Source organism: Lontra canadensis, unplaced genomic scaffold, assembly GCF_010015895.1.
Source record: "Lontra canadensis isolate GAN:19392208 unplaced genomic scaffold, GSC_riverotter_1.0 scaffold27, whole genome shotgun sequence".
Classification (NCBI taxonomy): Eukaryota; Metazoa; Chordata; class Mammalia; order Carnivora; family Mustelidae; genus Lontra; species Lontra canadensis.
The window spans coordinates 3,501,247-3,513,848 of NW_022631021.1; the positions used below are offsets into that span (position 1 = coordinate 3,501,247).

The 12,602-nt window shown below is 40.9% G+C and overlaps 1 protein-coding gene across 2 annotated transcripts in view; it reads right to left on the bottom strand.

Annotated features, from left to right (window-relative positions):
* MTO1 (mitochondrial tRNA translation optimization 1) overlaps window positions 1-12,602 on the bottom strand; it is a 28,704-nt gene that overhangs the window by 12,993 nt on the left and 3,109 nt on the right. For both annotated transcript variants that reach the window (XR_004383450.1, XM_032864361.1), the window contains exons 2-4: window positions 6,913-7,112; window positions 6,712-6,829; window positions 220-509 (exon numbers count right to left, since the gene is read on the bottom strand). Coding sequence is in view for 1 of the 2 variants with exons in the window: in XM_032864361.1 (XP_032720252.1) it covers window positions 220-509; window positions 6,712-6,829; window positions 6,913-7,112 (608 nt within the window). In the remaining variant the exon portion in view is untranslated. The remainder of the gene's footprint in view (window positions 1-219; window positions 510-6,711; window positions 6,830-6,912; window positions 7,113-12,602) is intronic.

Here is a 12,602-nt window from a genome sequence, read left to right on the forward strand (position 1 = left end):
ACCCAATTAGCCAAATTAGCTAATCCTTTTAAAGATCCTATTTTTGCACCCTAAGCAACAGGAATGTAAGGTGACTTGTGAAGGAATGAAGGGAGGAAGGGAAGAAGAGAGAAGTAAGGAAAGAAGGGAGGAAAAGAGGGATGGAGGGAGAGTTAGGCTACATTCTGTTGTGAACGCCCGCAGTCGCCTGTAAAGTCAAGTTTTCGTAAATTATCTTACCTTAATCCACACTGTCTCATTGATAAAACTGAATGGTATGGATGGATTATCTGGTGTCTGCTTGTTTAGAATGCTGAAATTAATGGACTCTTTGGCAATTCGGGGTGGAGTCCCAGTCTTCAATCTTCCCACCACAAACCCCAACTTCTCCAGAGTCTGAGCCAGCCCTATGGAAGGCTGATCCCCTAAACGCCCTGCCGGATGCGTCTCCAATCCAATTACAATCACGCCTCTCAGGAACGTGCCGGTAGTCAGAACCACACTCTCTGCATGTACTGTGCTTCCATCCGCTAAAGGATAAGAAAGAGTAAAAACTGTGACCTGTTATCATGGATCTAATTGAAATGTGCCTATTTTACATGAGAACTAAAGAGAAAATTTGTCTTTAGAAACTTGAAAAAGAATTTTAAATGAGTAAGAAGGCTATATGTTATTAATACCAAGAATCCAAGACAGCTGGGAGAGAGAACATAACAACATATAAAAACTAGCTCACATCCTCCTAAAATCAAATCAGTACTGAAAAGTTAGTTTCAGTTAATTTTTAAAATTAATTTTAGACTCCTGGTTAAATATGACAGACTACCTCACATGATTTTTTTCTATCTCCTAAAACGCCAAGAAAATGAAATAAAGGGGCAGAAAAAAGGTATAAACCCAAAAGGACAACTAATGGGAAAGAACTGGTCAAAAGATGAGAACTTTCAAAATATTTTCATAAGACAGAGAGCAGATGAAAGAGCAATAACTAACCCAGCAGAGGTGAGAAGGATACAACTCAAGAATCTGAGGAGAACGTACCAATGAAAATTAAATAATTTGCTCTACAAAGCTTGCAAACTGGAGAACTGAGAATGAGAACTGAGGAATGTAGGAACAAAGGAGGCTGAAAATGAGAGAAATAGTTAAATCTATATATAAACGTTTTGTGTTCCTATCTTATAGGAAAATGTTGGGCTTATTCTTTGGGTAATGGGGAGTTACTGTTTAGTGGGTACAGGGTTTCAGTTTAGGATGATCAAGTAGTTCTGGAAATGGGTGGTACTAACAGTTGCGCAACATTGTGAATGTACTTAATGGTACCGAATTGTACACTTAAAAATGGCAAAAAGACAAATTTTATGTTATGTACATTTTGCCACAATAAAACATTGTATTGTTGTGCCTATAAAATATAAACAAGAAAAAAAAATAGCATTAAAAATTTTTTTAAAGATTTTGACAGGGAAAGAGACAGAGAGCACAAGAAGCAGGACAGAAAGAGGGAGAAGCAGGCTCCCCACTGAGCAGGGAGCCCCATGCAGGGCTCGAACCCAGGACCCATGACCTGAGCCAAAGGCAGTCGATCAACCAACTGAGCCACGCAGGCTCCCCCGAGTCAGTTTTCTGCAGCACCCAGAACACCCCAACATCAGAGCCAAGCCTTGGATCCAGGTCTGCAGACCTCTCTAGTAGGCCCAGGCTTCACTACCAAGATGCTCCTCAAGAAAGAGTCCCGAGGGGTGCCTGGGTGGCTCAGTGGGTTAAGCCTCTGCCTTCAGCTCAGGTCATGATTTTGGGGTCCTGGGATCGAGCCCCGCTTCGGGCTCTCTGCTTGGCAGGGAGCCTGCTTCCTTCTCTCTCTCTGCCTGCTTCTCTGTCTACTTGTGATCTCTGTCTATCAAATAAATAAAATCTTTAAAAAAAAAAAAAAAAAAAAAAGAAAGAGTCCCGAATTGGGCTCCTTGCTCAGCAGGGAACCTGCTTCTCTCTCTGCCTCTGCCTACCACTCCGCCTGCTTGTGCACTCTCTCTCCCTCTCTCTGACAAATAAATAAATAAGTAAAATCTTGGGAGGAGGGGAATGACAAAAAGTAAAATTAGAAGAAGCCCAGAAGACCAACCCAGAAAGGGATAGGAGTTACAGAAAGAAAGCATGGAGAAATAATAGAAGAAAATATACAGATCCAGGACAGATTTCCAGATTAAAAAGGAACACTTAGTATCTCACCATAATGAATGAACAAAGAGCAGACTAAGGGACACTACTTTAAAATTCCAGAACACCAAAGACAAATGCAAGATCCCAGCTTTTAAAAGCAAAAAACCTTTCATATACAAAAAAATGTAAATATGCATTGAGCTTTTCTTTATTGTCAAAAGTTTTTATTTGTTTTTTAGTAGGCTCCACACCCAGCATGGAGCCCAGTGTGGGGCTTGAACTCACAATCTTGAGATCAAGGCCGGAGCTGAGATCAAGAGTCAGACACTTAGCCAACTGAGCCACCCAGATACCCCAAGCTTTTTTTTTTTTTTTAAAGATTTTATTATTTTTTTTTCTTCTAGTCCATACTGATTAAAAAAAAAAATAGTGTAAATTTTAGTTAACATACAGGTGCAATATTAGTTTCAGGAGTAGAATTCAGTGATTCTTCACTTGCATACAATACCCAGTGCTCATCACAAGTGCCCTCTTTAATACCCATCACCCATCTAGCCCATCCCCCACACAACCTGCCTCTATCTAACCCTCAGTTTGTACTCTATGGTTAAGAGTCTCTTGTGGTTGTTTCCTTCTCTCCTTACCCCCACCATATACATTCATCTGTTTTGTTTAAAGATTTTATTTTATTTATTTTTTAAAATTTTTTATTTATAGATTTTATTTATTTTAGGTTTTATTTATTTATTTGACAGAGAGAGTGAAAGACTATAAGGAGAGGGAGCAGCAGAGGGAGAGGGAGAAGCAGGCTTCCCATTGAGCAGGGAACCTGATGCACGGCTCGATCCCAGGACCCCAGAATTGTGACCCAAGATGAGGGCAGACTTAAGCTTAACCATCTGAGCTACCCAGGCGCCCCCTAAAGATTTTATTTTTAAGCAATCTCTATACCCAATATAAGGCTCAAACTCAAAACCACAAGATCAAGAACCGTATGTTCCAACTGAGCCAACCAAGTGCACCAATACGCACTGCTTTTTAATAGCAAAACTGAAACTAAAAGATAATGGAACAAGACTGTTAAAATTCTTAGAAAAAAATTTAACTAAAACTCTATTCTCAGACAAATTAAGAGTCAAGTCTAAAGGGAGACATTTTCAGATATGCTTAAACACAAAAAAACCTTCCTTCTTTGCCTCTTTTTTGAGGAAATTACTGGAAGATGTGCTCCAGCAAAAGGAGGAAATAAGAAAGAAACACACTGAAGTCTCAAGAACCATGGATGATGTAACACAAGGTAGTAAAAGGAAGACTCAAAATAGCATCTGTGCAGAAGGCTTAGAGAGCAATTGTCCTGAGTAGAGCATGGGTCGGAGGACTGAGGAAGTTGATGTCTCTGGGTGGGAAGTATCAAAGAAAAAAACAGAATTGGCAGATTACTTGACCACTGACAAAATGACTGTTTTTTTTCCTAATGAAAAAGCTGAACAAGTCCATAAGTAAAATAAGTAAATGAAAAATAAAGCAGGGGCGCCTGGGTGGCTTAGTGGGTTAAAAGCCTCTGCCTTCAGCTCAGGTCATGATCCCGGGGTCCTGGAATTGAGCCCCGCATCATGATCTCTTCTCAGCAGGGAGCCTGCTCCCCCCACCCCTGCCTGCCTCTCTGTCTACTTGTGATCTCTGCCTATCAAATAAATAAATAAATAAATAATCTGTTAAAAAAAATAAAGCAATTTTTTTTAAATTTTTTTTAAAAGATTTTATTTACTTGACAGACAGAGATCACAAGTAGGCAGAGAGGCAGGCAGAGAGAGAGAGAGAGAGAGACAGGAGGAAGCAGGCTCCCCGCTGAGCAGAGAGCCCGATGTGGGACTCGATCCCAGGACCCTGGAATCATGACCTGAGCCAAAGGCAGAGGCTATAACCCACTGAGCCACCCAGGCACCCTTTTTTTTTTTTTTTTAAAGATTTTATTTATTTATTTGACAGACAGAGATCACAAGTAGGCAGAGAGGCAGGCAGAGAGAGAGAGAGAGAAAGCAAATATTAACCCAAGGCAAAGCAAAGAGGTATATGAAAGGAAAAACATAACACACTATGTGGATCTGCAGTGAACAAGTTTTTTTTTTTACGATTTTATTTATTTATTTGACAGAGAGAGACACAGGGAGAGAGGGAACACAAGCAGGGGCAGAGGGAGAGGAAGAAGCAGGCTCCCCAACAAGCAGGGAGCCTGAAGCCAGGCTCGATCCCAGGACCCTGGGATCATGACCCGAGCTGAGGGCAAATGCTTAATGACTGAGTCACCCAGGTGCCCCATGCAGTGAACTATATTTAATCATAATACATAACAATATAATTATAACAATATAAATACTATCAGTCAAAATTTATAGCATAAATACATTAGAACAGAGAGAAGGAAAGTAAGGGATTAAAGAGAGCTACTATAAAAAAATTAATAGATAATGTCTAATACTGATAATTTAGGCAGTACAAGTATAAGCACACTATTTAGAAATATGTAAGTACATATCAGAAGTGAAACTGAAGTGCTTAAGTCTGTAAAGGGAGATAACAGAGATAACTGTTTTTCATAAAAACTTTTGACTTCTTTTTGACTTTTGTAAAAATTATGTGCTTGTGTTATTTTGATTAAAACATTAATTCATGGGGCACTTGGGTGGCTCAGTTGGTTAAGTGTCTGTATCTTGATTCTGGCTCAGGTCATGATCCTAGGGTTGTGAGATCAAGTCCCACGTCAGGCTCTGCACTGGGCATGGAGCCAGTTTAAGATTCTTTCTCTGTATCTCCCTATGCCCCTGCCCCTCCATAAAAAAGTCCATCCATAACTCCTTTATTTATTTATTTTTTTAATTTTATTTATTTATTTGACAGAGATCACAAGTAGGCAGAGAGGCAGGCAGAGAGAGAGAGGAGGAAACAGGCTCCCCGCTGAGCAGAGAGCCCGATGTGGGGCTCGATCCCAGGACCCTAAGATCACGACCTGAGCCGAAGGCAGCGGCCCAACCCACTGAGCCACCCAGGCGCCCCCATAACTCCTTTAAATAAAAAAAAATACATTGTATAAAATAAACTATATTGCATAATAAAATATAATATATATAAATTTAAAAAACTTAAAGTCAGGACCAGGAAAAGTAAAAATTACAGAAGAAGGACCAGGAGGAAAAGCACATTTTTTTTTTAAAAGATTTTACTTATTTGATAGAGACACAGTGAGAGAGGGAACACAAGCAGGGGTAGTGGGAGAGGGAGAAGCAGGCCTCCCACTGAGCAGGGAGCCCGATGTGGGGCTCGATCCCAGGACCCTGGAACCATGACCTGAGCCGAAGGCAGACACTTAATGACTGAGCCACTCAGACACCCTGGAAATGCACATTTTATGTAGGTTATGTAGGTTATAAAGTACTATACTAAGATGTAGGCTATAAAGCAGGTTATAGAGTACTACACTAAGATGGTATAAATGAGCCCAGAATTTGACTGAGCTTCATGACTATCAAGATGAAAGGAGGAAAATAATTTTTAGACATGAACAGACATTTCTGCAAAGAAGACATCCAAATGGCCAACAGACACATGAAAAAGTGTTCAACATCACTCAGCATCATGAAAATACAAATCAAAACCACAGTGAGTTACCACATCGTACCAGTCAGAATGGCTAAAATTAACAAGTCAGGAAATGACAGATGCTGGCGAGGATGCGGAGAAAGGGGAACGCTCCTCCACTGTTGGTGGGAATGCAAGCTGGTGCAGCCACTCCGGAAAACAGTACGGAAGGTCCTCAAAAAGTTGAAAATAGAGCCACCCTATGACCCAACAATCGCACTACTGGGTATTTACCCTAAAGATACAAATGTAGTGATCCGAAGGGGCACGTGCACCGAGTGTTTATAGCAGCAATGTCCACAATAGCCAAACTATGGAAAGAGCCTAGATGTCCATCAGAGAAATGGATAAAGAAGATGTGGTGTATATATACACAATGGAATATTAGGCAGCCATCAAAAAAAAAAAGAAATCTTGCCATCTGCAACAACATGGATGGAACCAGAGGGTATTATGCTAAGTGAAATAAGTCAATCAGAGAAAGATAATTCTTATATGATCTCGCTGATATGTAGAATTTGAGAAATAAGGCAGAGGATCATGGGGGAAGAGAGGAAAAAATGAAACAAGATGAAACCAGAGAGGGAGACAAACCACAAGAGACTCTCAATCTCAGGAAACAAACTGAGGGTTGCTGGAGGAGAGGAGGGTGGGAGGGTTGGGGTGGTGGGGTGGTGGACATTGGGGAGGGTATGTGCTATGCTGAGTGCTGTGAATTGTGTAAGACTGATGCATCACAGACGTGTACCCCTGAAACAAGTAATACATTATATGTTAACAAAAAAAAGAGAATAATTTTTTATGCAGTCTTCCTTTTCCATGAGGAGAAAACACAACAATTTCCTAGAATAAGCAAAACATCTCCACGTTCTGCTCTCAAATTAATTTTTCACACAGAGTCTGATAGTGTTATTATCATCTATAACCCGCACACACCTAAAACCACGCCACTGACACGGCATTTCCCAGTGTGCTCAGGCTCTGGTTCTGTAAGAATAAGGTCTTCTACAGCTCCCTCCTGAACAGTAAGCAGCGGTGTATTTAGGATTTCTTTCTGTCAAAAGAGAACACAGATTGAAACCTAACAGTTAAATAATCACTATAGTCTCCCCTTTTTTTTCCCTGTCCCATCCTTACCTGCATGTTCTGCTTATAGAGTTTCCTATCAATTTGAGCTCTCAGACCCCAAACAGCTGGTCCTTTACGCCGGTTTAATACTTTGTAATGTACACCAGATTGGTCACAGATTCGACAACACAGGCCATCCAAGGCATCAACTTCCCTCATTAAATGCCCCTTGCCAATGCCACCAAAGGAAGGATTACAGGACATCTGACCTAAAGAGAACAGACATAAAATAAATATATGAGCATCCTGCATATAGTGAGTATTTATATTTTATTTTTTAAAAAAGATTTTTCTTTTTAAATTTGACAGGCAGAGAGAGAGGAGGAAGCAGGCTCCCCGGTGAGCAGAGAGCCCGATGCGGGGCTTGATCCCAGGACCCTGGGATCATGACCTGAGCTGAAGGCAGAGGCTTTAACCCACTGAACCACCCAGGTGTCCCTTAAAAAAGATTTTTAAAAATTTATTTGTCAGAGAGAGAGCACAAGCAGGGGGAGCTTCAGGCAGAGGGAGAAACAGATTCCCCGCTGAGCAGGGACCCCGATGCGGAACTCGATCCCAGGACCCTGGGATCATGACCCGAACTAAAGGTGGATACCCATCTGACTGAGCCACCCAGGGATCCCCGTAGTGAGTGTTTAATAGGGAAATGTCTGTACAAGTGATCAGAATCATCTCATACAATACAAAATTAGAAAATCCCAATGGGATGCAAGAGTCATTCAGGGCATCTTGGAAGATAAACCACTGACTGTAGTTTCTTTTGAATCTTTTCCTTGACACATATTTTTCCTGGTTTATTAGGTTGCCTTTTCCTTTGGGCGCCCCAAATTCCCCTAGTCTTATTTGAAGGTCTAACTCATGTGGTTACCTCAAAGGTTTTTATGGGCGGTGGAAGGATAGGAAAGGGATATGTCAACATCTGTAGGTCTACTATAGTCATCATCAAACCCTCTGCAAGTTTTTACAGTCTCCATAAGGAGGCTGAATCATGCTGTGATTAGGAGCAAGTGAAAGGGATCTGGCTCAATTCTTAGATCTACCACTTACAAGGTCTGTCATTTTGGCAAGTTATTTAACTTTCTCTACCTCACTTCCCCTACTATAAAAACAGGAATGATAACTGCAGCAGCTTATCCCCCCCCCTTTGATACAGAATCATAATTTTATTTAGGTAAACACTCCCCAATAAGGTTTGTGTTCAGGGAGTGTTATCTAAGCTCAGTAGGAATAAATCTTCATTGGTCTAAGTAATCATGGTAATCCTGTTTCCACTTGCCACTCTCTGGATGAGGGATGGGAAATAAGTCATGAGGGGTGACCTATCGGGGAGAGGGCCTGTAGTAATGAATTGTTTTTCCTCTTTAAAGAGATACAAGGAGGAAAAAAAAAAACACCCTTCTTAGGCTGAAAGTTGTCATGTCTGGATGTGACACCTGGAACTATTATAGCCATTTTCTAATCACGAGGATAGCTAGCCTGAATGGCACAATGGAGATATGGAAGGAATGAATTCTTGAACATTGTGAGTTGCTGAATTAACCAACCTTAAAAGTAATCTACCTGCAAATTTCTTATTAAAAAAATAAATTCTTGGGGCACCTGGGTGACTCAGTGGGTTAAAGCCTCTGCCTTTGGCTCAGGTCATGATCCCAGGGTTCTGGGATCGAGCCCCACATCAGGCTCTCTGCTCAGCGGGGAGCCTGCATTCCACCGCCCCCTCTCTGCCTGCCTCTGTGCCTACTTGTGATCTCTGTCTGTCAAATAAATAAATAAATAAATAAATTCTGGGGGCACCTGGATGGCTCAGCTGGTCAAGCTTGATTTCGGCCCAGGTCATGATCTCAGGGTCGTGAGACTAAACCCCACTATCAGGCTCTGTGCTCAGTAGGGAGTCTGCTTGAGATTCTCTCTCTCTCCCTCTGTCCCTTCTCCCATTCACTTTCTCTCTTTCTCTCTCAAAAAAGTAAATAAATTTATAAAAAATAAATTCTCCTTTTTGTTTAAATTAATTAAATAATAAGGATTTGTTACTTGCAAATGAGAGTGTACACAAAGCAAGTGGCACAGTATCTGGCACAGAATAAGCAATGAGTAACATTTACTAATAATTGTTTTATTTCCCAGTGTAAAATATTTATCAGTGTATAATACTCTCTGTTTCTGATTTTCACTTTTTCAAAAATCACATAATTTCTTTGAATTGGCTTAAAAAATTTTTAATCATAAATAATTTTCCATCGGCAACGTTTAAAAATTTTATGACTTTCTCAAACATGTAAAATATTATTATTGACATAAGTAGTCCTACAAGTACCTTAGAAAAGTGCTCCATACACACATAAAATTGATAAACACAGTGAATATTTATCCTATCACTGAGTTTATATGAAAGCAATCAATTTGCATTCCTGAGGTTTTTTTTTTTTAAAGATTTTATTTATTTATTTGACAGAGAGAGATCACAAGTAGGCAGAGAGGCAGGCAGAGAGAGAGGAAGGGAAGCAGACTCCCTGCCAAGCAGTGAGTCTGATGAGGGCCTCGATCCCAGGACCCTGAGATCATGACCCGAGCCGAAGGCAGAGGCTTAATCCACTGAGCCACCCAGGTGCCCCCATTCCTGAGTTTCTAATTCAACATATTATTTCACATACAAATGTTAAGCTATTTCTTTTCTAAAGATTTATTTATTTGAGAGAGAGAGAAAGAGAGAGGGAGTGTGAGCAGGGCAGAGGGAGAGAATCTTTAAGAAGACTCCCCACTGGGGCACCTGGGTGGCTCAGTTGGTTGGATGACTGCCTTCAGCTCGGGTCATGATCCTGAAGTCCCAGGATCGGCTCCCACATCGGGCTTCCTGTTGGGCAGGGAGCCTGCTTCTCCTGCTGACCTCTCTCCTCTCATGCTCTCTCTTTCTCAAATAAATAAAATAAAATCTTTAAAAAATAAAAATAAAAAAGAAGACTCCCCTCTGAGTGCAGAGTCCCTTGTGGGGGTCTATCCCACAACCCATGAGATCATGACCTGAGCTGAAACCAAGAGTCAGGTGCTTAACTCACTGAGCCATCCAGGTACCCCAAGGTTAAGCTATTTTGTTAAAGAATAAGAGAGAACAGTATAATGAACTGCCAGGTATCAACTCAGGTCCAATCTTACATCTGTTATAGTTCTACACACTTCCTTATCTTCCAGACATTTTATCAACTATAAATACTTCAGACAGGGGCACCTGGGTGGCTCAGTGGGTTAAAGCCTCTCTGCCTTCGGCTTAGGTCATGATCCCAGGGTCCTGGGATTGAGCCCCAGGGCTCTCTGCTCAGCGGGGAGCCTCCTTCCTTCTTTCTCTCTGCCTGCTTCTCTGCCTACTTGTGATCTCTCTCTCTGTCAAATAAATAAAAAAAAAAATTAAAAAATATTTCAGACAAGGACTTATTTGTTTAGGAAAAAAAAAACCCCACAATAACTTAATCACACTTGAAATATCTGAATTTTTAATGAATAAGTAAACAAAACAGAAACTAGAAATGTGAAATGATATCACCAAGTAAGATTTTTTTCTACTACTGCGTATTGCTCTTAAAGTAATCCTCTTCCAATCACTAGAGAGGATACATTTTAGATCAGAGCTCATAATTCAGTCATTTGCTGGTGATGTTCTGCTTGGTAAACACAAAGCTTTTGTTTTTTTTTTATATTTTTATTTATTTATTTGAAAGAGATACATAGAGACAGAGATAGCACAAGCACAGGGAGAGGCAGAGGAAGAGGGAGAAGCAAACTCCCTGCTGAGTTGGGAACCCGACATGGGGCTCGATCCCAGGACCTGGAGATCATGATGTGATCCAAAGGCAGACGCTTCACAGTCTGAGCCACCCAGGTACCCGACATGAAACTTTTGTTAAAAACAAACAAAAGAATGAATGAGGATATACTTTCCAGCTCACCACTGTTCCCATTTTTTCCATGTTGTTTTACACATTTATTTTAAGATTTTATTTATTTATTTGCCAGAGAGAGAGAAATGTGTGTATGCAAGCAAGCACAAGCAGGGGAGCAGCAGGCAGAGAGAGAAGCAGGCTCCTGCCAAGCAGTGAGCCTGATGAGGGACTGGATCCCACGACCCTGGGATCATGACCTGAGCCAAAGGCAGATGCTTATCCCACAGAGCCACCCAGGTGCTCCAGCTTTACACATTTAAATTATGTATCTAGCTCCTAGAGCATCTAAAGCTGTGATCCTTTGTCTTAGATATTGCTACTTATCAAAATGACTTTAGTTGTTTTGTTTTTTTTAAAAAAGATTTTATTTATTAGTTTATTTGAGAGAGAGAGAGAGGAGGAGGAGGCAGAAGGGGAGGGAGAGGGACACGCAGACTCCACACTGATCTTGGAGCCCAAGTATGTGGGCGGGGGGGGGGCTCAATCCCACAACCAGAAGACCATGACCTGAGCCAAAACCAAGAGTCAGAAGCCCAACCGACTAAGCCTTCCAGGTACCCCAAAATGACTTGGTTTTTAATTCTCATTATAAATCAGTTAATTTTTAAAAATCTCTAATCCCACTAATAACCAACATTTATCTCAAACTTTAATCCCTAGAGATGAGTCTCCTTCACATAGGCGGGGGTTGGTGGGGACAAATTTCTGAAATTCTACCACTTCCTGTATCTCTAAACTAAACAACTTCTAGGCCCTTTACTGAATTACCATACATTATATACCTAGTTATAAAACTTATATTTGTAAAAGTCACATGCAAAGAAATCCTTGTCTTTTTAAATTGCTGAAAACTGATTCTCAAATATATTTATCAATGTTGAGCCCCTCTCCTTACGGGCAGAAAAGTTGAACATGCCACTTTTCTTTTGCTTGGCCTCAAGATTGATTTTTCTCCACATAGAACTCCAGGAAACTAGACTTCATTCCCAATCATTTGAAGTTGGAATAAGAAAGTCTATTTGTCGGGGTGCCTGGGTGGCTCAGTGGGTTAAAGCCTCTGCCTTCAGCTCGGGTCATGATCCCAGGATCCTGGGATCAAGCCCCATGTGTGGCTCTCTGCTCAGCAGGGAGTCTGCTTCTTCCTCTCTCTCTGCCTGCCTCCTTGACTATTTGTGATCTGTGTCTGTAAAAAAAAAATAAATAAAATCTTTAAAAGAAAAAAAGAAAGTCTATTTGTCATCTGTATCCTTAGGTAAAGACTACTGACATCCCAAGTGTGGTACCAGTACTTGGTAATGGTAATGAAAATGTATAAATCGGGGCTCCCAGGTGGCTCAGTGGGTTAAAGCCTCTGCCTTCAGCTCAGCTCATGATCCCAGGGTCCTGGGATCGAGCCCCGCATTGGGCTCCCTGCTCAGTGGGGAGCCTGCTTCCCCGCCCCCCCCAAAATTATAAATCAGTCCATTTTTCACTAAGCTAAAGAATTTAAGTTGGCTATGTAGAAAAGCTTATAAAATAGTTTAACTTCTGAACCACTTAATGGGTCAGGCACTGTTCCAGATGATTTGCTTGTATTTTCTGATTTAAATTTTATAGCAAACTGAAGTTGGTACTGTTCTTTCTATTTCATAAAGAAACTGAGGGTTAAATAAATTGTCCCTTGTCCAAGGTCACACAGCTAGAACTCTGTGAAGCCTGGATTAAAATACAGAATGTCTAAAAATCTCTTTAATGGTGAATATTTTCCATGAAACACGTAGGTAATAT